This window comes from Megalobrama amblycephala, linkage group LG16 (genome assembly GCF_018812025.1).
Source record: "Megalobrama amblycephala isolate DHTTF-2021 linkage group LG16, ASM1881202v1, whole genome shotgun sequence".
NCBI lineage: Eukaryota > Metazoa > Chordata > Actinopteri > Cypriniformes > Xenocyprididae > Megalobrama > Megalobrama amblycephala.
Window position 1 is genome coordinate 38020336 of NC_063059.1, and position 20167 is coordinate 38040502.

The window sequence follows — 20167 nt, forward strand, 5'->3', positions numbered from 1 at the left end:
AAGCTTCTTAGCTTTATGAATCTTTTGTTTCGAATCAGTGGGTTGGAGATTGTACCAAACTGCCAAAGTCACGTGATTTCAGTAAACGAGGCTTTGTTACATCATAAGTGTTTCTAAACTTCAATAGGCTCGTTCGACTTGATGCAGAACCGCACAGACCGATCGCGTCTGACTTGAAGCAGTGTATGCCGGTAAGAAATTTAGTCCGAATTGAGACAGCGCTGACGCCATGTGACAGTGACGTATGGCTTCAAAGTCCCGTGAAAGCGTTTCGAGAGCAGTCGGCTATTTTCATATAGTCGCAACGTTGTATTGTGTCATGTTTATCAAAATAAAACGTAGACCCCACTACACTGTTATTTAAATAATATATGCTTATGTTACATGTGTAAGGGCGAAAACCACAGAGATGCACAATCCAGCACACAATCTTCCTCCTCTTCTCTTCCTTTTCTCCCTTGTTCTGATCCAACTACTCCTCTCCTCCAACAACTATTCCTCTCCCTCACCCAGAAATTATTTTTTCTCTCTCTGCTCCTCTGTGTTTTTCATCCATAATGAACAAAACCAATTCAAAGAGTCATATTTTACTTCAACTTCAACACCTGACTATGCCTCCAAATAAGATTTGAATCTGCTATTTCTCAATATTTCCATGATAATAATAATAATTTTATCAATATATTTGTTTTATACTATATTTAAAGCATTGGCAAATAAGATGAGAAAGACCCATGATTTTGGTATGGGGAAAGCTTGTATGAAAAGAGAATTTAACAAACGTATGTTCTGCTAATTGTGTTTAGAGTTTTGAATATGTCACTATAGATATTAGGGCAAAAGTAGATATTATAGATATTATAGGACAAAAGTAGCAATTGAAAAAAAAAAAAAAACTGTAATAATCTTTCTTTTCTTCTTTTACAGTTTTTCTCGATTGCTTAAACACTATAACCAGGCTTTTGAACTAAAATTTCAAAACCATAACGCTATTTATCAAAAAGCACACCCAATTCCCTAAACTATAAGCACTATTCCCCTGTTTTGACACATGAATCAAATTTGTTGAACTGTCGCTGCAAAACTCTACACACAAATCCCTTAATTTCTCATTGCCTACACCATGTTGTCATTTAGAAAGCACTAGCATTCAATATTGTTCACTCATGTCAGCGTAGCTTGAGCTCAATTAGCACACAGTTACCCACGAGGAAACACTAAGAGTCAGAATTTATCACACACCAATCAGAACCTTCAATAGAGAGATAAAAGAGCACAAGTTCATTCAGTTTTGGAACAATGGATCCAGAGAGACGTGATTGAAAAGGTCGAGGACGCCAGAGAGGAAGAGGAGGAGGAAGAGGATAAGCAAGAGCGGTAAGGAGTGGAGGAAGAGGTGAAGGAAGAGGAGGAGGATGAGGGGCAAGGAGACAAGGAGTCTCAGATGAAATTCGTGCCACTAGTTAACCATGTCCTTGTCCATGGTATGACTATGAGGGAGGCTGGGAAATTAGTTCAGCCAAACTTAAGTTCCTTCACCGTCGCCTCGATCATAAGAACCCTTAGGGAGGAAAACAGGCTGGTGTACCTCAATGTACTGTAACTTTTGAGTGCTATACTCTGTTACAACACATGCATCAAAGTGCCTTACATACAGACAGAGTTTCTGTCTGCTTCCATTTTGTAAAAAGGATGTGTTACAGTTACAGTAATCAGTACTTTGTGTTTTTGTAGGACACAGAGACGATGGAATGGAAGAAGCCTGACTAGACATTTCAGTTGATGTGTGCCAGGGGTGGAGCAGGAGGATTTGCCCCCCGCTGTCTGGATAGGGCCAGTACAGCCTGTGATGTTGATGAGATTCTCTGGCCTGTCCCAGACCAAAGATGTGATGCTGGGGCAGAATATTTTTTGTTGTTGTTTGGTATATTGTACTGTATAGTACATTAAGGAATAAAAAATGTGCAAATGTATATATACGTGTTCATCATGTGAAAAGTTCCTTGAGGGGAGAACCAGAAGCAACACAACTTATTACTGGTTTTTGGTTTTGATTTTTGTAGTATTGTTTTGAATTTATCTCACCAGTTTGTAAGACTATGTTGTAGTGTGTGTGTTTTTGAGGGCTTGTGTGTGATGTCTGAGGGCAAAGTTTGGTTTCCTTTCGAAAGGGAACTCACTCTGCGTTCGAAACGCTATGGGGAATGTCACACGTGACTCAGTGTCTGAAAGCCAACTATACAACAACCCCACTCTCAGCCTCCAGCGGCGGCTGGCGGGGATGAGCTCTTGGATGACGATGATGTCCTGTCTTTGACATCATCGGATCCGGGAGCGAGTGTTCTTCTGGCAGCTAGCTAGCATAACTCCGGTGAGCCTTCCATTCCTTCCGGATCTCCACGTAGAGATCGAGAAGGCATGGAAGAGCCCATACTTGGCTAGAATTCATCCACATCAGCGGGGGAATTTTGCTGATGTGGAGGGATTAAGCCAGCACGAGTATGTGTCAATGCCGCATATTGACGAGACGTTTGCAAACTATCTCGTCACGGGCAGTGCACTGACACTAAAAGCTCTGGTCCTGCCATCCAGACCCCTTAAACTGACATCACATCTGAACGGCAGAGCATACGCTTCTGCAGGTCAGACTGGCGCGGCTTTGCACACAATGGCGCTGTTGCAAGCCTACCAGGCAGTCCTGCTGAAGGATCTGGATTGGGGCAGGATTTGTCTCCTGAAGCGGTAGCTGAGCTGCACCGCACCACAGATCTCGCTCTCTAGGCCAACAAGTAGACGGCCGCCTCGATTGGCAGATCGATGACGGCCATGGTGGCCACGGAGAGGCATCTGTGGCTGAACATGGCGGACATCGGGGAGAAAGAGAATGGCTTTCTCCTTGATGCCCTCTGAAGCAGCGTATTAAGTATTCCTCCTTGTGAAAAATTCACTGAATACATGGCCTATTGATTGGTATGGTTATGGTTGCCACTTGCTGATGCCATGCGTTTACTAAGGTAGGCCCACTTCGGCCTCCGGTGTAGCATGTGGAGTTCAGTTATGTACTCCTCTCGCTTTGAGAGTAAATAGGGTGCTTTTACCGAGTACTTCTGAGTGGCTGACCTCTCAGGGTGAGTTTTGTGGTGAAATCGTCTCAGGTTACGTATGTAACCATAGTTCCCTGAGATAGGGAACGAGACGCTGCGTCCGATAGGAACGCTTTGGGAACGCCTCCAGCGTGATAGCGTCTGATGCACGACTGTCAACTAGTCCAATGGCGAGAGTGAACGTCACGGGCGGGTGACGTCACGACCAGGAAAGGATAAATACACATCCGGTGCAACCGGCTTCAGCTAAATACTGCCGAGGCAAAACAATCACAGGGATGCAGGGAGTATGGCAACGCGACGCAGCGTCTCGTTCCCTATCTCAGGGAACTATGGTTACATACGTAACCTGAGACGTTCCCTTTCGAGGGAACTCGCGCTGCGTCCGATAGGAACGCTTTGGGAACGATATACCAAAACGCCATAATCACAAATACCTGTCTGTGTGAAACTCTGGCACACTTAAGACAGCAAAACCGATGATCCTGGAGCTGCATCCAGGTCAAGGTCATAATACCTTACAAAGGTGAGTGGCGAGGACCAACCGGCCGCATCGCAGATCTCTTTGAGGGAAACCCCCGAGACTAAGGCCTTGGAGGCCGCCATACTCCTAGTCGAATGTGCTCTGACAGCTAATGGACACTGCTGGCCAGAGGCCTCGTAAGCAAGTGAAATAGCCTCGACTATCCACTTGCTTACCGTGTGTTTAGATGCTGGACGACCTCTGTTATGTGGTCCAAAGCACACAAATAACTGATCTGCTTTCCTCCACAGGGCAGTTCTGTGGACATATGTGTCCAATGCTCGCACTGGACACAGCAGATTCGACTTCTCCTGGTCTGGTGTAATGAATGGAGGAGGATAAAAGGCTTGCAGCACAATAGGCCTTGGAACATTAGTCAAAACCTTCGGAATATATCCAGGTTTGGGGTAAAGGAAGGCTTTGACCATCCCCGGAGCAAACTCAAGACAGGTCGGGGACACTGAAAGGGCCTGAAGGTCTCCTACTCTTTTAAGGGATGATACGGCGAGAAGGAAGACAGTCTTAAGTGTCAGGAACTTATCTGAGACTGACTCAATAGGCTCAAATGGAGCTGTAGATAGGCCTTCTAACACAATAGCCAAATCCCAAGCAGGGACCCTTGTGCGCATCGCAGGCCTCAGCCTCTGGGTGCCACGGAGGAAACGAATGACTAATGGGTTCTTCCCAACAAGTAGTACCATCCACATGGGCATGGTAAGCAGATATAGTCGACACATAAACTTTAAGTGTAGATGGGGTTAACCCAGATGAGAAACGGCACTGTAGGAACTCAAGTACTGAACCAATCGGGCAGTAGACTGGATCCAACTGTCGTTCTTGATACCAGGAAGTGAACAGTTTCCACTTCAGGGCATATAGTTTCCTCGTGGAAGGAGCTCTGGACTGAAGAATGGTCTCTACAACCTCAGTTGAGAGACCAGCTTCTATGAGCTTGGCCCCCTCAGAGGCCAAACCCACAGATTCCACATTTCTGGACGGGGATGCAGAATCGTGCCCCCCGCCTGAGACAGGAGGTCCCTCCTGATCGGAATCTTCCAAGGTGAGCCATCGAGAAGAGCTATCAGGTCTGAGAACCATATGCGGCTCGGCCAGTGAGGTGCTACTAGTAATAGAGTTATCCCTTCCTGGCGAACTTTCTCCAGAACTCCCGGGAGCAAAACAACTGGGGGAAATGCATACAGACGCAGCCTCGGCTCGGCCACGTCTGTACCATGGCGTCCAGCCCCAGAGGAGCTGGATGTGTGAGGGAGAACCAAAGTGGACAGTGCGTCGTATCCTGAGACGCGAACAGATCCACTTCCGCTTGGCCATAAATCTCCCATATGAGCTTCACCACCTCCGGGTGAAGTCTCCATTCCCCTGGCCTCAGCCCCTGCCTCGACAGAGTGTCTGCTCCAATATTCTGAATCCCTGGAATATAGATAGCTCTCAAGGAGAGCATCTCCCCCAGAGACCACAGGAGGATCTGTTGCGCCAGTTTGTATAATGGGCGCGAACGCAGACCCCCCTGCCACCGATGTGTTGTCTGTTCTGACTAACACATGATGGCCCCTCAGGTCTGGAAGGAAGAACTTCAATGCATTGAAAACTGCCATCATCTCCAGGCAATTTATGTGCCACGAGAGCTGATGACTCTTCCACAGACCCTGAGCTGAGCGGTCTTCCATTACCGCTCCCCAGCCTGTGAGAGAAGCGTCCGTCGTCAAAGTGACACGACGACACCGAGCTCCTAACACAGGGCCCTGGGACAGGAACCAATTCTTCTTCCATATGATCAAGGCGTGGAGACAGCGCCGCGTGATCTTGATCATACGAAGTGGGTTGCCCCTCGGGGAAAACCCTTTGGTCCTGAGCCACCACTGTAAGGGTCTCATGTACAGCAGGCCAAAAGGTATCACGTTGGACGCTGCTGCCATCAGACCCAACAGTCTCTGAAACTGCCTTACAGTGCGTGACTGGCCTAGCTTCAATTCTTTTACGGCTGATAGAATAGCAGTGATGCGAGCTGGAGAGAGACATGCTCGCATTGTCACTGAATCCCAAACCACACCAAGAAAAGTGGTCCTCTGTTGTGGAGTAAGTACGCTTTTCTTGGCATTCAGTCTCAACCCCAATTTCCGAATGTGTGCGAGAACGACATCTCGATGCCGAACCGCCATCTCCTCTGACTGTGCCAAAATCAACCAGTCGTCGATATAATTCAGGATGCGTATGCCCTGCAGCCTGAGCGGGGCCAGCGCTGCATCTACACATTTTGTAAATGTGCGGGGTGAGAGAGCTAGGCCGAACGGAAGAACCCGAAATTGGTACGCTTCGCCCCCGAAAGCGAACCTCAGGAACTTCCTGTGCTGTGGAAGGATGGAGATATGGAAGTATGCGTCCTTGAGATCTATTGTGACAAACCAATCCTCGGATTTGATTTGAGTCACGATTTGACTTAACGTCAGCATCTTGAATTTTAGCTTTTGAACTGCTCGATTCAGATGACGTAGATCTAAAATAGGGCGCAATCCCCCATCCTTTTTTTGGAACCAAGAAATACCGGCTGTAAAACCCCGACTCCCTGTCGGCAACCGGAACCCTCTCTATAGCCTCCTTTGCTAATAAGGTTTTTATTTCTTGTTCCAACACCAAAGCCTGCTGAGGAAGCACTGACGTATGCAGCACTCCTTTGAATAGAGGTGGACGGCACCAAAACTGGATTTTGTACCCTTTCTCTATAATTTGCAGGACCCAACGTGAGATATTTTGAAGAGATTTCCACTCTACCAGAAAATCTACTAAGGGAACCAGCCTCTCGAGGCTGGCCTCTGGTGTTTTGTTCACAGCACATTTTTGATGTAAATTTATCCTCCTCAGAGGATGTGACGCAGTGTCGTGTTGATGTTCTGAACACTGCGTCACTAATTCGGTGGGAACCGCTGCGCCCCGAAGCACCAAGGGTGGCGGGGTTGGCAGAACGGCCCCCTGAGGGCCACGAGGTGGAACGGGCACCGTATACTGAGGTGTGTACCGCACCACCACGTGTGGGGCTGCCCTCAGAAGTCTGACGCCACTGGCGTCAGGACTTCTTCTGCCCAGCCTTCTTCGCCTGAAGCAAAACCCTCAGGTCTGTCTTCGGCTTGGAAGGCTTGGGCTGAGAGTGCCGTCCCGGCCCACCGTGTCTTTGGGGTGGAGCTCGAGAGGCGACACTCTCTTTCTGCTGCGCTCGGTACGAGGAGCTGTACGGCTGGGACTGCTCACGCTCAGCAGCCCCAGAAGGTGGATGGCGGCGTGGAAGATACTTTTTAAACGCCTCCGCCTGCTTCTTAGCTTCCTGGAACCTGTCGACAACAGATGTGACTGCGTCGCCGAACAGGCCAGAAGGTGCAAGCGGAGCGTCGAGGAGAAAGGCCCTGTCTTTATCCTTCAATTCAGACAGATTAAGCCACAGGTGCCTCTCTGTCGCCACCAAGGCTGCCATAGACCGCCCAACAGCTCTGGCGGTCTCCTTTGTGGCTCTTAGAGACAGATCTGTGGCTCGACGAAGTTCTCGAACAGCGTCCGAGCCAATCCCCTCCCCGCCATCCAAATCCTTCAACAGGTCTGCTTGGTACGCTTGCAACACAGCCATAGTATGCAAGCATGCACCAGCCTGACCTGCTGCCGTATACGCTTTTCCCACTAACCCTGATGTAGCTTTTAGTGGTTTAGTGGGAAGCGTGGGGGCCTTCAGGGACGATGCTGAACCCGGGGACAAATAACTCGCAAGCGTCTGTTCAACCCGGGGCATCGCCCCATAACCATGCTCTTTCAGCCCTCTTATATTAGAGTAGTGTTTCACATGAGGGCTGAAAAGACGTGATGAATATGGCTTTTTCCAAGTTTTAGATATCTCATCATGCAAATCAGGGAAAAAGGGAAGGCCCCGTGGTGGAAGTGCTTTGTTTGATGACAGAAACCGCTCGTCCAGTTTGCTTTTTGGACGAGCGCCAAGATTCTCGGCTGGCCACTCGATGTTTAATTTTGACACAGCACGAGAAAGCACATCCACCAGCTCCTCGTACTCAGGGGAAAGTGATGGCGAGTCATCTTCCCCCATATCGACGCTCAGCACGTCTAATTCCTCAGAACTAGAGTGCTGATGCGACGAGCCCTCTCCCTGGGCGGAAGAAGCCGCGGGGCGGGCTTCCGACACCAGAGAGGGGGCGCGGGATCTGCCAGGTGAAGGCTGAGAAAAAGCACTCGTGCTCGTCTCAAGCCCCGCTGACAAATCCATCTGCGAGCCCCACGACATCTTTCTCCGCGCTGCCTCGGCAGCAGCGGGTCCAGAGCCGTGGGGAACGCTTGCCTGCACACTTTCCTCGAAAAGTGCGAGGCGGGAGCGGAGCGTTCTCAGGGGAAGTTTTTCACAATGCTCGCATTCAGCCCCCTCGAAGGCTGAAAGAGCATGCTCCGCTCCCAAACACATAACGCACAAATCGTGTGTATCCCCACCCGAGAGAAAACGAGGGCAGGGAGGAGCACACGGTTTAAATGCTTGTGTGTTCGCCATGACTGATATATATTGTGCTGTATGATAACGGGACAGACAACAATAAATAGACAAAGACAGTTTCACATAGAGCGCTTTTGCTGAGGCAGAAAAGCTGAAGCCGGTTGCACCGGATGTGTATTTATCCTTTCCTGGTCGTGACGTCACCCGCCCGTGACGTTCACTCTCGCCATTGGACTAGTTGACAGTCGTGCATCAGACGCTATCACGCTGGAGGCGTTCCCAAAGCGTTCCTATCGGACGCAGCGCGAGTTCCCTCGAAAGGGAACTTACTGAGGTTTGGTTTAAACTGCATCCGCCTCCTTGAGTCTGGATTCCTACTCTAGTCGAGCTGAATAGCTACCTAGCATCTAGGTTGGATCTATTTTTGCTCCTAGAAATGGCCACTGGACTTACGCCATATGTCTTAGAGGTTGCTGGGCCCTATGGGCCGCCTTTTTGAACATACTGGTGTATGTTTTTGTGTATTTCTCTCCTGAGAATTATCAGTTTACACTTCTGGCTGGCCAGGGGCCCAGGTGATAAATTTAACCTCCTATGGTTCATTATTTATTGTTCCTGGTGCCTAAACACTGCCACGAGCTGATGCCACGTGTCTGTTGAGGTTACAGGCCCATCTAAGGCCTTCCTTAATACATGTTGGCATAAGTTGTACTCCTATTGCTTTAAAGAGTAAAAAGGTTATTTTACTGAGTACACTGCTTGTTGGATTGTGTTAGGTGGATTGTCATGCAGGCACTTTGCAGCCTACAAAATTATGCTACTGAAGTCATGTGTCTTGCTCCTAGGAAAGCAAGGTGTTCAGGGTGGCTCTTCCAGGCCACGTTTGAATATACTTCTGTTTCACATATAGCTACTAACATGTTGTAGGCCCCTCTTCAGCCTCCATGATGATGTGCCCATTGCATGGTCTACCTGTTAGGTGAGCTTTGTACTTCCCTACTAGAGTTATGTTTGTAATAGTGCTTAGCTCCCTAAGCTGATCACGGGTTGTAGGCCTTAATCAGGCCTCCTCCTAAGACTCAGCCCTAGGCTGATTTGTGCTCCCCTGTATCAGGTGTTTTTAGCGCACAGCCTCCTCAGTGCAAATAATCAGGCACTGAGTAGATCCTAGGAAGAGCAGACAATACTCCCCTCAATACGAGGGTTCATAGCATTCAGCTGAGTTCTGCTCTCCAGGATGCCCATCTCTATGCGTGAGTTTGAGTTGTTTCCTGCCCTGCTGCAGTCACTCTTACCTGCTCTCTTCTCTGAAGAATGCGTTTTTGAGATTCTGTAGTCAGACAGGGTTGGCCAAGACTAAGTTTGTCCTACGTCAGACCAGGTAGGCCTCCCTGGTGGCAATGGGGGTGACTTCGTTCCCCTCTAGTGACTGGCCAGGGTTCCTTTCGGTTCTTTGGCCACATTCCCTTAAAGGGACCACTTTTTCTTCAGAAAAGTCAGTTCCAGATGCCTTTAGTGGCCTTGGTAGGCCTTCTACGGAAGGCTTTCTTAGGCTCAGCTTGGGCTTAGGGGCCATAGGGAATGCTGTCACTGACAGCCTGGTGTGACCAGAGGGGGAGTTGCTAAGCGGATTTCTGAAACTGCTTTTTACCTTTGTCCCAGCCATATTATTGGCATGCACTCTCCTCAAGCATGGCGGCATGGGTATATCGTTCCCCATAGCATTTCAAACACAGAGCAAGTTCCCTTTCGAAAGGGAACGTCTCAGGTTACGTATGTAACCATGGTTCCCTGAGAAACAGGGAACGAGACTCTGCGTTTCCTTGCCATGCTTCGGGCTGCCTGCTGAACAGTCCCTCAAGACGATGGATACTGGATGACTGCTTCTCCAGGCGCTCCTTTTATGCTTCCGGGTTGCGCCATATAACGTCATAGGCTGTCGCTGGCTAATAGGGATTGGAGTTGTTGGATAGTTGGCTTTCAGACACAGTCACGTGTAACGTTCCCCATAACATTTCAAACGCAGAGTCTCATTCCCTGTTTCTCAGGGAACCATGGTTACATATGTAATCTGAGACGTTTTTCAGCAAGAGTGAATGGTTTTGAGTGTAGAGCTTCATTTTGACCTGAAAATAGGATGCTTGGGGAATTGGGTGAGACGTTATGGATTTGTTTACTGTTTTGAGAATATAAGGCATAGTTTCAAGAAATGTGTTTAAGCAATCGAGAAAAAACATGTCAAATCAATTGAGAAAAACGGTAACTCTCAAAATAAGCTCTTTCCAGCATAACACAAGCAACAAATCTCATTCAGAAAGAGAGTCATCATTACACACTGACCTAAAAACAGGGAGCATTATATAAATGATGAACTTTTATTTATTAGACTGAAGGACTATTCACATAAATCAATATTTCATTCTAGAAGAATAACATCTTCATTTTACTACTACAGCAATTATAACAAGAATGAATCAGAAGTGCTGCAATTTTTTCTATATCTTGTTGCATATAGTAATTTAATTGTAAAAAATATAAAGTTGAAAACAAATTCTGATATTCCAGGGCTGAAATAATAATAATAATAATAATAATAATAATAATAATAATAATAATAATAATAATAATGTTTGGGAAGTAAAATTTATCAACACCATCTGTTTGGCCTTGTGCAAGCAGCAGTTGCGATCAATATTGCAATGTATTGCAGCACCTTGCAATCTGCTTATCTTTGTACACGCGAATGATCTGGCAGATTTTATCAGTTGTTAACAGCAATGGGATGAGACATGCAAATATTTATTTACACACTCAGCTTCAGTGTTAAAAGATGACAAATCTGTGAAAAAAATATGGCTTTTTTGTCTTTCTTCAGTAGAAATTTTTTTTTTTTTTTTTTTTGTCTTCAGTAGACTCTGTTCTAACAGATTGGCTTGTCTTAACAAGCATTTAATAATACATAAAGTACCTTTTCTCAACTCTTAAAGGGTTAGTTCACCCAAAATTCAGTTATTAATTATCCTCATGTCGTTCTACACTCGTAAGTCCTTTGTTCATCTTCTGAACACAAATTAAGACATTTTTGAGAAAATCCGTTGGCTCAGGGAGGCCTTCATTGCCAGCAAGAAAATTAACACTTTAAAATGCCCAGAAAGTTACTAAAGACCTATTTAAAACAGTTCATGTGACTACAGTGGTTCAACCATAATGTAATGAAGCAGTAAGAATACTTTTTGACAAAACAATAACAAAATAACGACTTTATTCAACAATATCTAGTGATGAACGATTTCAAAACACTGCTTCATGAAGCTTCTAAGCTTTATGAATCTTTAGTTTTGAATCAGTGGTTTGGAGATTGTATCAAACTGCCAAAGTCACATGATTTCAGTAAAAGAGGCCTCATTCACCTTTTATTGTGGCCAGCCTAAGGCACACCTGTGCAATAATCATGCTGTCTAATCAGCATCTTGATATGCCACACCTGTGAGGTGGATGGATTATCTCGGCAAAGGAGAAGTGCTCACTAACACAGATTTAGACAGATTTGTGAACAATATTTGAAAGAAATAGGCCTTTTGTGTACATAGAAAAAGTCTTAGATCTTTGAGCTCAACTCATGAAAAATGAGGGTAAGAACAACAGTGTTGCATTTATAATTTTGTTCAGTGTATATATTCAAATCTAGGTATGAGAGAACATTATTGTTAATGTTTAAAAAACGTATTAAACATTACATAATGATTAACAGATCAATATTTAATGTAAATAAAATGCTAACAAGTCTCCTTAAACTTCGATTCATATAATGCACATTTACATTTACAAATGTGGAAAAAATATTTTGTTAGTAATTTTAAGCATTTTACACACTATTCATGTTAAAATATCCAATAACCTGTAAAGTTCATACATTTGGTATTTGTTGTGTTTTTTTTTTTTTTTAAATCATTTATAAAAGTTATGTTTTGGACCCAATTAAGTAAACTTTCATAAGTGTTTCTAAAACAATCAAAATTTAACATCCATAAAAATGGAAAAAACGTACTCGGTTACTAACGTAACCTCGGTTCCCTGAGATACGGAACGAGTACTGCGTATGGGGAAAGGTCTCCCTTTTTCCCCGCTGCTGAAGCCTTTTTCAATAACGCAGTGTAACTGCACCGTCATTGGTTCACTCATAGACAAGTTGTTGAACCAATGGCGGCGCGGCATAGCTGCGCGGCCTATGGCGACAAAGCGCGCGAATATTCCCGCCGAAATGGGCGGGGTATAGGGCTATATAAGCAGGCGTTTCGCCATAGGATTTCAGTGTCAATCGACTGAAGCGACGACCCTGAGCCGCAGCCTCGTGGCACGGCAAGTGACGCAGTACTCGTTCCGTATCTCAGGGAACCGAGGTTACGTTAGTAACCGAGTACGTTCCCTTTCGATACTTCACTCGTACTGCGTATGGGGAACGAATTCAACCACGCCGTGCCACGGCTGGGAACGATATAGCTTGCATTTGGCCAACCCAGAGGGGGGCCAAAAGGACAAGCGGAGGCAAAGCCTAACCGAACCCATGGTTACACTGAAGGAAGATACTTCCTATGGTGGCGTGAAGCGGGACTTGTTGGAGGCCGCTAATCACACCGACAGGACCCGAGCTTGTAAGGTCGGGACATCGAGGTGATAGAACCTGACAAAGGTGGACGGCGAAGACCAGCCGGCCGCCTCACAGATGTCTTGGATGGAAACTCCGTTGGACCAAGCCCACGAGGAAGCCATTCCTCTAGTGGAGTGGGCCCTGACTCCTATGGGGCAATTAGTGCCCAGTGAGGAGTAGCACAGGTTAATAGCATCCACTATCCAACGGGAAATGCGTTGTTTCGAGACCGGAGACCCTTTGGTGCGGCCGCCAAAACAAACAAAGAGCTGATCCGACTGTCTGAAAGACTGTGATCGGTCTATGTAGGTCCTCAATGCCCTGACTGGGCAGAGTAGCTGCAGCTCTGGTTCGTCCGCCGAGGGAGGAAGAGCAGAGAGCGAGATGACCTGAGCTCTAAACGGAGTTGAGAGCACTTTAGGGACGTAGCCATGCCTAGGTTTCAGAACGACCTTAGAGTCACCAGGCCCGAATTCGAGGCATGCAGGGTTCACGGAGAGGGCCTGCAAATCGCCAACACGCTTTACCGATGCTAGTGCTAGTAGCAGAGCGGTTTTTAGCGTTAGGGGCCTGAGGTCGGCTGAACCCATTGGTTCAAATGGGGCTCCTTTCAAGGCCCTGAGGACCAACGAGAGGTCCCAGGAGGGAATAGTGAGAGGGCGAGGAGGATTCAAACGCCTAGCACCTCTCAAAAAACGGATCACAAGCCCGTTTCGTCCCACTGATTGGCCAGCAATAGGAGCGTGGAACGCTGCAATGGCTGCTACGTAAACCTTAAGCGTGGAAGGGGAGCGCCCCATTTCCAAGCGTTCTTGGAGGAAAGACAGTATGGAAGATACGTCACTCTCCACAGGGTCTATGTTGCGTGTTGAACACCAATCAACAAAGACTGACCACTTCTGGTCGTAGAGGCGCCTCGTAGACGGGGCTCTAGCCTGAGAAATGGTATTTAGGACGTCCTCGGGGAGGCTAGTCGGCTCCCATCGAGGGACCAGAGGTGCAGAGCCCAGAGCTGCGGCTGTGGGTGCCAAATTGTTCTGTTTGCCTGAGAGAGGAGGTCCCGTCTCAGGGGAATCGGCCACGGGGCTCTTAGAGAGAGCCTGAATAGCTCTGAGGACCAAACCTGGTTCCTCCAGAGCGGGGCCACCAGAAGGACTCTGTGCTGGTCTTCTCTGATACGCCTGATGACCTGGGGGATCAGTGCGATCGGAGGGAAAGCATAAAGGAGCGTGCTGGGCCATGTGTGGGCCAGAGCATCTACTTCCTTCGAGAAAAATGTTGGGCAATGAGAGTTGTCTTCTGAGGCGAAGAGGTCTACCTCTGCCTTCCCGAAGAACTCCCAGATCGTGAGGACCACTTGGGGGTGGAGCATCCACTCGTCGGAGGGGATGTTGCTCCGTGACAACATGTCCGCACCCAGATTGTTCCTGCCAGGAACATGAGTCGCTCTGAGCGACTGAAGCCTCGGAAGAGCCCATTCCAGCAGACGTTTCGCCAGAGCGCATAAGCGGCTGGACGAAAGACCGCCTTGGTGGTTCAGGTATGACACCACCGTCATACTGTCTGACCGAACTAGAACATGACGTCCCGTCAAGTAAGCCTGAAAGAACTGAAGGGCTTTCATCACTGCTAGCATCTCTAGACAGTTGATGTGTAGATGGCTTTCCTCGTGGCTCCACGAGCCGAAGGCCGGTCTGCCCTCGCACACAGCGCCCCAGCCCAAGTTGGAGGCGTCTGTTGAGAGCACCGTCCTCCGTGAGACCGCCTGTAAAGGGACTCCGCGCTGGAACCATACTGGATCCATCCAAGGTTTCAGGGCTAGAAGACAGGCCCGATTGACCTTGAGACATAGGCGGCCGTGCCGCCATGCGCTGGGAGGAACCCGGAACTTCAACCAGTACTGAAGAGGCCGCATCCGAAGAAGGCCTAGCTGCAGCACCGGGGAGGCGGAAGCCATCAGCCCTAGCAGCCTCTGGAAAAACTTCAGAGGGAGATAGGCTTTGTTCGTGACAGATGCCGTGAGCTGCTGAATTGCCAGGGCGCGCTCTGGCGAGACTACTGCCGTCATACGGACCGAGTCGAAAACTGCTCCCAGAAACGAGATTCGTTGAGTGGGGCATAGCGAGCTCTTGGCTAAGTTGACCCTGAGACCCAGGCATTGTAGATGGCTGAGGAGCACGGATCTGTGGCGTTCCAGCTCGTCTCGCGAACGGGCTAAGATGAGCCAGTCGTCGAGATAATTCAGAACCCGGATTCCCATCTGTCTCAGAGGGGAAAGCGCCGCGTCCATGCACTTGGTGAAAGTGCGGGGAGCCAGAGACAGCCCGAAGGGCAGGACCGTATATTGGTATGCCACCCCTTCGTATGCGAATCTCAAGAATCGTCTGTGACGGGGGGCTATCTGGATGTGAAAATACGCATCCTTCAGGTCCAGCGAGCAGAACCAGTCCTCGGGGCAAATGTGCGCGAGGATCTGCTTCAGCGTCAGCATTTTGAACTTCCGTCTCATGAGGGAGTGATTCAAAAGCCTGAGGTCTAGGATGGGTCTGAGACCGCCATCCTTTTTGGGGACCAGAAAGTAGCGGCTGTAAAAGCCTGTCTCGCTCTCTGACGGAGGAACCATTTCCACAGCTCCTTTTTCCAGCAACGACATGACTTCGGCCCGGAGGACATGAGCGTCGTCCGGATTGACCGATGTTTGAAGCACCCCAGCGAAGCGGGGGGGCCGTCGTGCAAACTGGAGCGAGTAGCCCTGGTTTACGATCCCCATGACCCATTCTGACACACCGGGGATGGCCTGCCAGGCCTCGGCCCGAGTGGCTAGGGGTTGAATAATGTTGGGTGACAGACCGTCGTTGAGAGGGTCGTACACCGCGAGGGGTGGAAGAGGAAATTTGCTCTTTTTGTGATGAGGTAAAAATTTGTTCGCCGTGAAAACGGCGTTTGGAGTGGGCGCAACAGGTGTGGGCCCAGCTGTCACTTGGAGTTTGTTTCCCACGCCCGGAAATAAACGAGGCGGAGGGGAAATTACTCGTGGGAGCTTTTGGGGTGGTCCGGTCATAACGGGACGGTCCCCCATCCTCTTCCTGTCCGACGAATCAGGACGACTTCGGAGGCACCGGGTCCAGCACAATCCTGGGCCGGGGTCCCTGGCGCCTCGGGAAGGGAGGGCGCTTCGCAGGGCGCGAGCGCTGGCGATGCTCCTGGGGCGGCGCTGCCTGTTTTGCAGGTGGGGCTGGTTTGTTCTGCTGAGCCGGCGCAGTCCTGGGGCGGCTAGACGCAGAAGCGGAGCTGGAGCGCTTAGGCAAGAAATGCCTCATAGCCTGAGACGATTTCTGCGCGGCAGTAAAGCGCTCAGTGAAGCCATCCACTGCAGGCCCGAAGAGACCAGAAGGCGAGACCGGGGCGTCTAAGAAGGCCGTCTTGTCTAGGTCTTTGATCTCCGTTAGGTTGAGCCACAGGTGGCGCTCCAACACGACCAGGCTGGCCATGGAACGACCGATGGCCTGGGCCGTAGCCTTCGTAGCTCGCAGGGCAAGATCCGTGGCGCTGCGGAGATCTTTGAAGGCTGGCGCGTCGATTCCAGACTCATCCAGAGAGCGGAGGAGTTTGGCCTGGAATACTTGAAATATGGCCATGGTGTGGAGCGCAGAGGCAGCTTGGCCCGCCGAGGTGTAAGCCCGTCCAGCCAGAGTAGAGGTGGTCCGACAGGGCTTGGAAGGAAGGGCCCTCTTCGTCTTCCAACCCACAGCCGCGGGAGGACAGAGGTGAGCAGCCACCGCTTCATCTAGGGGTGGCAAGTGCTCGTATCCCTTCTCCTCGGCGCCGTCGACGGCGGTGAGGGCGGAGCGGTGCGTAGTGTGGAGGCGGGCAGAGTAAGGAGCGCGCCACGACTTCGTCAGCTCTTCGTGGACCTCAGGAAAGAAGGGCGCTGAACGCTGGCGAGGTGCTTGGCGGCGGCCTGGCAGAAACCATTCGTCCAGGCGGCTGCGAGACGGCTCCTCTGGAGGGGCCCACTCGAGGTCCAGCTCTTCAACGGCCCTAGACAGGATGCGGAAGAGCTCGGCATCCATGCCCTGGCCATGCTCGATGGGTTCCAAGGGAGGCGGTGGAGCGGGGTCTTCCGGCTCGCCAGCCCATCCTTCCGCTTCGGAAGCCGCAAGAGACATGGAGTCGTCTTGTTCGTCGTCTGTTCCCCCGAATGAGACGAGGTCACTCGCTTCTGCGGAGGGACGCTGCTCAGGGCGAGAGAACAGAACGGGAGAGAGTTCCCTGGGAGGAGAGGGCGAGGCACGCGGGGGCTGGGCCGGCGTGAGCTCGCTCAACTCCTGGCGCTGAGTCGCTCTACCCCGCTGTCTTTTCCTCGCCGGCTCGCGGGAGGAAGGAGACGGGAGGGCGCGAGCGGCGAGATCGCCCTCAGTGAAGAAGGCGACCCGCGAGCGCAGGGAAGCGAGACTCATACACTCGCAGTGCGGGCATGAGTCTCCAGCGAGCGCGCCGTCTGCGTGGGGCTTGCCCAGGCAAGCGACACACTCGCTGTGTCCATCGTCGTCGTGCAGGGGGGCCCTGCAAGTACCACATGAGTGGCGGGGCATCGTGAGACGCCGCTGCCGTGAAAACGGCAATTGGGTGGCTCTTTTAGAGCGGCGAGGGCCGCGGAAGCTCTTAGAGCGGTGAAAACCGCTGAAAATCGCTCTTTTAGAGCGGCGTTTAAGCCGCGGATGAAGCTCTCAGGCGGCGCGCCGGATGGCGGCAGGGGACGCACAGGAAGCGGCCGGAAGCGGGAAGCGGGAGGCGGCGGCTCGGCGACGGCGCTAGAAGCTGCAGTCCGCGAGGGCGCCGGCGCTTTCTTCCACCGGCGAGTCCAGGCGAGTCCGCTGCGGGAGCCTCTTCAGACGGCGGCGAGAGCAGAAGGCGGCGAGCTTCTTCGGCTTCAGGCGGAGATCAGCGAAGAGAAGTAGATGTCGTCGCTGAAGGAGAAAACACTGAAATCCTATGGCGAAACGCCTGCTTATATAGCCCTATACCCCGCCCATTTCGGCGGGAATATTCGCGCGCTTTGTCGCCATAGGCCGCGCAGCTATGCCGCGCCGCCATTGGTTCAACAACTTGTCTATGAGTGAACCAATGACGGTGCAGTTACACTGCGTTATTGAAAAAGGCTTCAGCAGCGGGGAAAAAGGGAGACCTTTCCCCATACGCAGTACGAGTGAAGTATCGAAAGGGAACTACTCTATTGCTTTCTTTGTACAATAAATTTTACAAGCCTGTGAAAGTATATTCTCAAATGAAAGCTCATGTGATGCAAAATGCTTGCCACAGTCAGCAATATTTGAACACAATGAACACACCTGGCGTCATTCATTACACACAACGACTCAACATTGAAGACACTTGTTGCTAATGCTGTGACCACATGTATAAAAGCAAGTTCAGAGTGCACAGTTTGCTGAAGATTCCAAACAAACAGAATGGATGAAGGCAGAGTCAGGGGAAGAGGAATTCGAGTCAGAGGAGGGAGAAGAGCTGGCCATGGAAGAAGAGGAGCAGGCCAACGAGGAAGAGGAGTTCAAATCAGAGGAGGAAGAGGAGCAGGCCAACGAGGAAGAGGAGTTCAAATCAGAGGAGGAAGAGGAGCAGGCCAACAAGGGAGAGGAGAAGGTCCAGGAGGGAGAGCAAGACAACCTCGCACCATCATTACGGACGAGATGCGAGCAACAGTCATTGACCATGTCATTGTCCATGGCATGACAATGGCTGAAGCAGGACTACGAGTCCGTCCAAACCTGAGTAGGTTCACCGTGGCCACCATTATCAGGGCATTCAGACAACACAACAGGTATTGTACTCTATTGCTTTCTTTGTCACAATACAATTTTACAAGCCTGTGAAAGTAGTCTATTGGTTTCAAATCAGTTGTTACTGTATTGTAAAACATGTCAATTGACAACACGTTTCTTTCTTTAGAGTTGAAAGAATGCCACATAGAGGTGGGAGGGTTGCCATATTTACAGCGGCACAAGAAACCCTCATTGTGGATATGGTTCGTGAGAACAACCTCATCAGACTCCAGGAGATCAGAGACAAAGTCATTGCCGATAATGTCAACTTTGAGAGCATTGATGATGTCAGCTTGGCCACAATAGACCGAGTTCTCCGGCGCCAAAAGATGCGGATGAAACAGGTCTATAGGGTTCCCTTTGAGCGCAACTCTGCGCGACACAAAGACCTACGTTACGAGTATGTGCAAGTAAGTATACATCCATGTTCACAGTACAGTTAGTGGACATACTGTGTTGCTCAGTGGCCTACATTACTTCTGGACAATACTGTGCTACCTGATTGACTGTTGTTCTGAACACCTGTGCACTTTCACATTTTCACAGAGGATATTACAGTTGGACGCGATGGCCAGACCTCATGAGTACCTCTTCCTGGATGAGGCTGGCTTCAACCTTCAGAAACGAAGGCAAAGAGGCCGTAACATCATTGGCCAAAGAGCCATCACTGAGGTTCCTGGACAACGGGGGGGTAATATTACTCTTTGTGCGGCCATGGGTTTGGAGGGGCTTGTCCACCAGCATGCTGTCCTTGGGTCTTACAACACCCAATGTCTCCTCACCTTCCTTGAGGAGCTAAAAGACATCCTCCTGGACCGCCAACAACACCATCCTGGGCCCGCACATCACATTTATGTGATCATTTGGGACAATGTACGCTTCCATAAAACAAACCAAATCAGAGAGTGGTTCACCACCAACAGTAACCACTTTTTAAACGTCTGTCTGCCACCCTACTCCCCTTTCCTGAACCCTATAGAGGAGTTCTTCTCATCGTGGAGATGGAAGGTTTATGACAGACAACCATACACTAGAGAGAACCTCCTAAGGGCAATGGAGCTGGCCTGTGTTGACATCCCAGTGGAGGCCTTCCAAGGATGGATTCGCCATTCCAGGGCGTTTTTCCCGCGGTGCCTGGCAAGAGACAATATAGCCTGCGATGTGGATGAGGTGATGTGGCCCGATGCAGCTCAGCGACATGATGCCGCACAGTGATTGTGGTGTGTGTGTGCAACTTCACACTCTGATCATGTTTTCAAGAGTACTGTTGTGTGCAATAGATTCTGTTTTTGCACTGAGTTGTGTTACAGTAGTGTACATGCAGAATTTACTATAGATTTATACTCTTCATATGAAACTCACAAATCTAAATGCCTAATCCTCTGCAGAGATCTAAGAACATCCATTACTGTAAAGTTTCTAAAAATATGCATTGGCAGTTATGAAACAAAGAACCTTCTCACAAATTGAGCATTGTGTTTTCAATTGTTTTGCTGTAGTGTGTAATGATGTGTATAGTGTTTACATTTTTGAAAGCTTCGAGCTGCTCTTTTG

General features: G+C 49.5%; 2 protein-coding genes across 2 annotated transcripts in view; both read left to right on the plus strand.

Annotated features, from left to right (window-relative positions):
• Positions 1 to 20167, plus strand: part of LOC125248560 (NACHT, LRR and PYD domains-containing protein 12-like) — a 1264817-nt gene that overhangs the window by 579634 nt on the left and 665016 nt on the right. The window lies entirely within an intron of this gene.
• Positions 18190 to 19863, plus strand: LOC125248619. Its single transcript, XM_048160652.1, has 3 exons — positions 18190 to 18612; positions 18741 to 19023; positions 19160 to 19863. Exons 1-3 carry the CDS (start codon positions 18245 to 18247, stop codon positions 19826 to 19828), a joined length of 1320 nt encoding a protein of 439 aa, XP_048016609.1. The 5' UTR covers positions 18190 to 18244; the 3' UTR covers positions 19829 to 19863.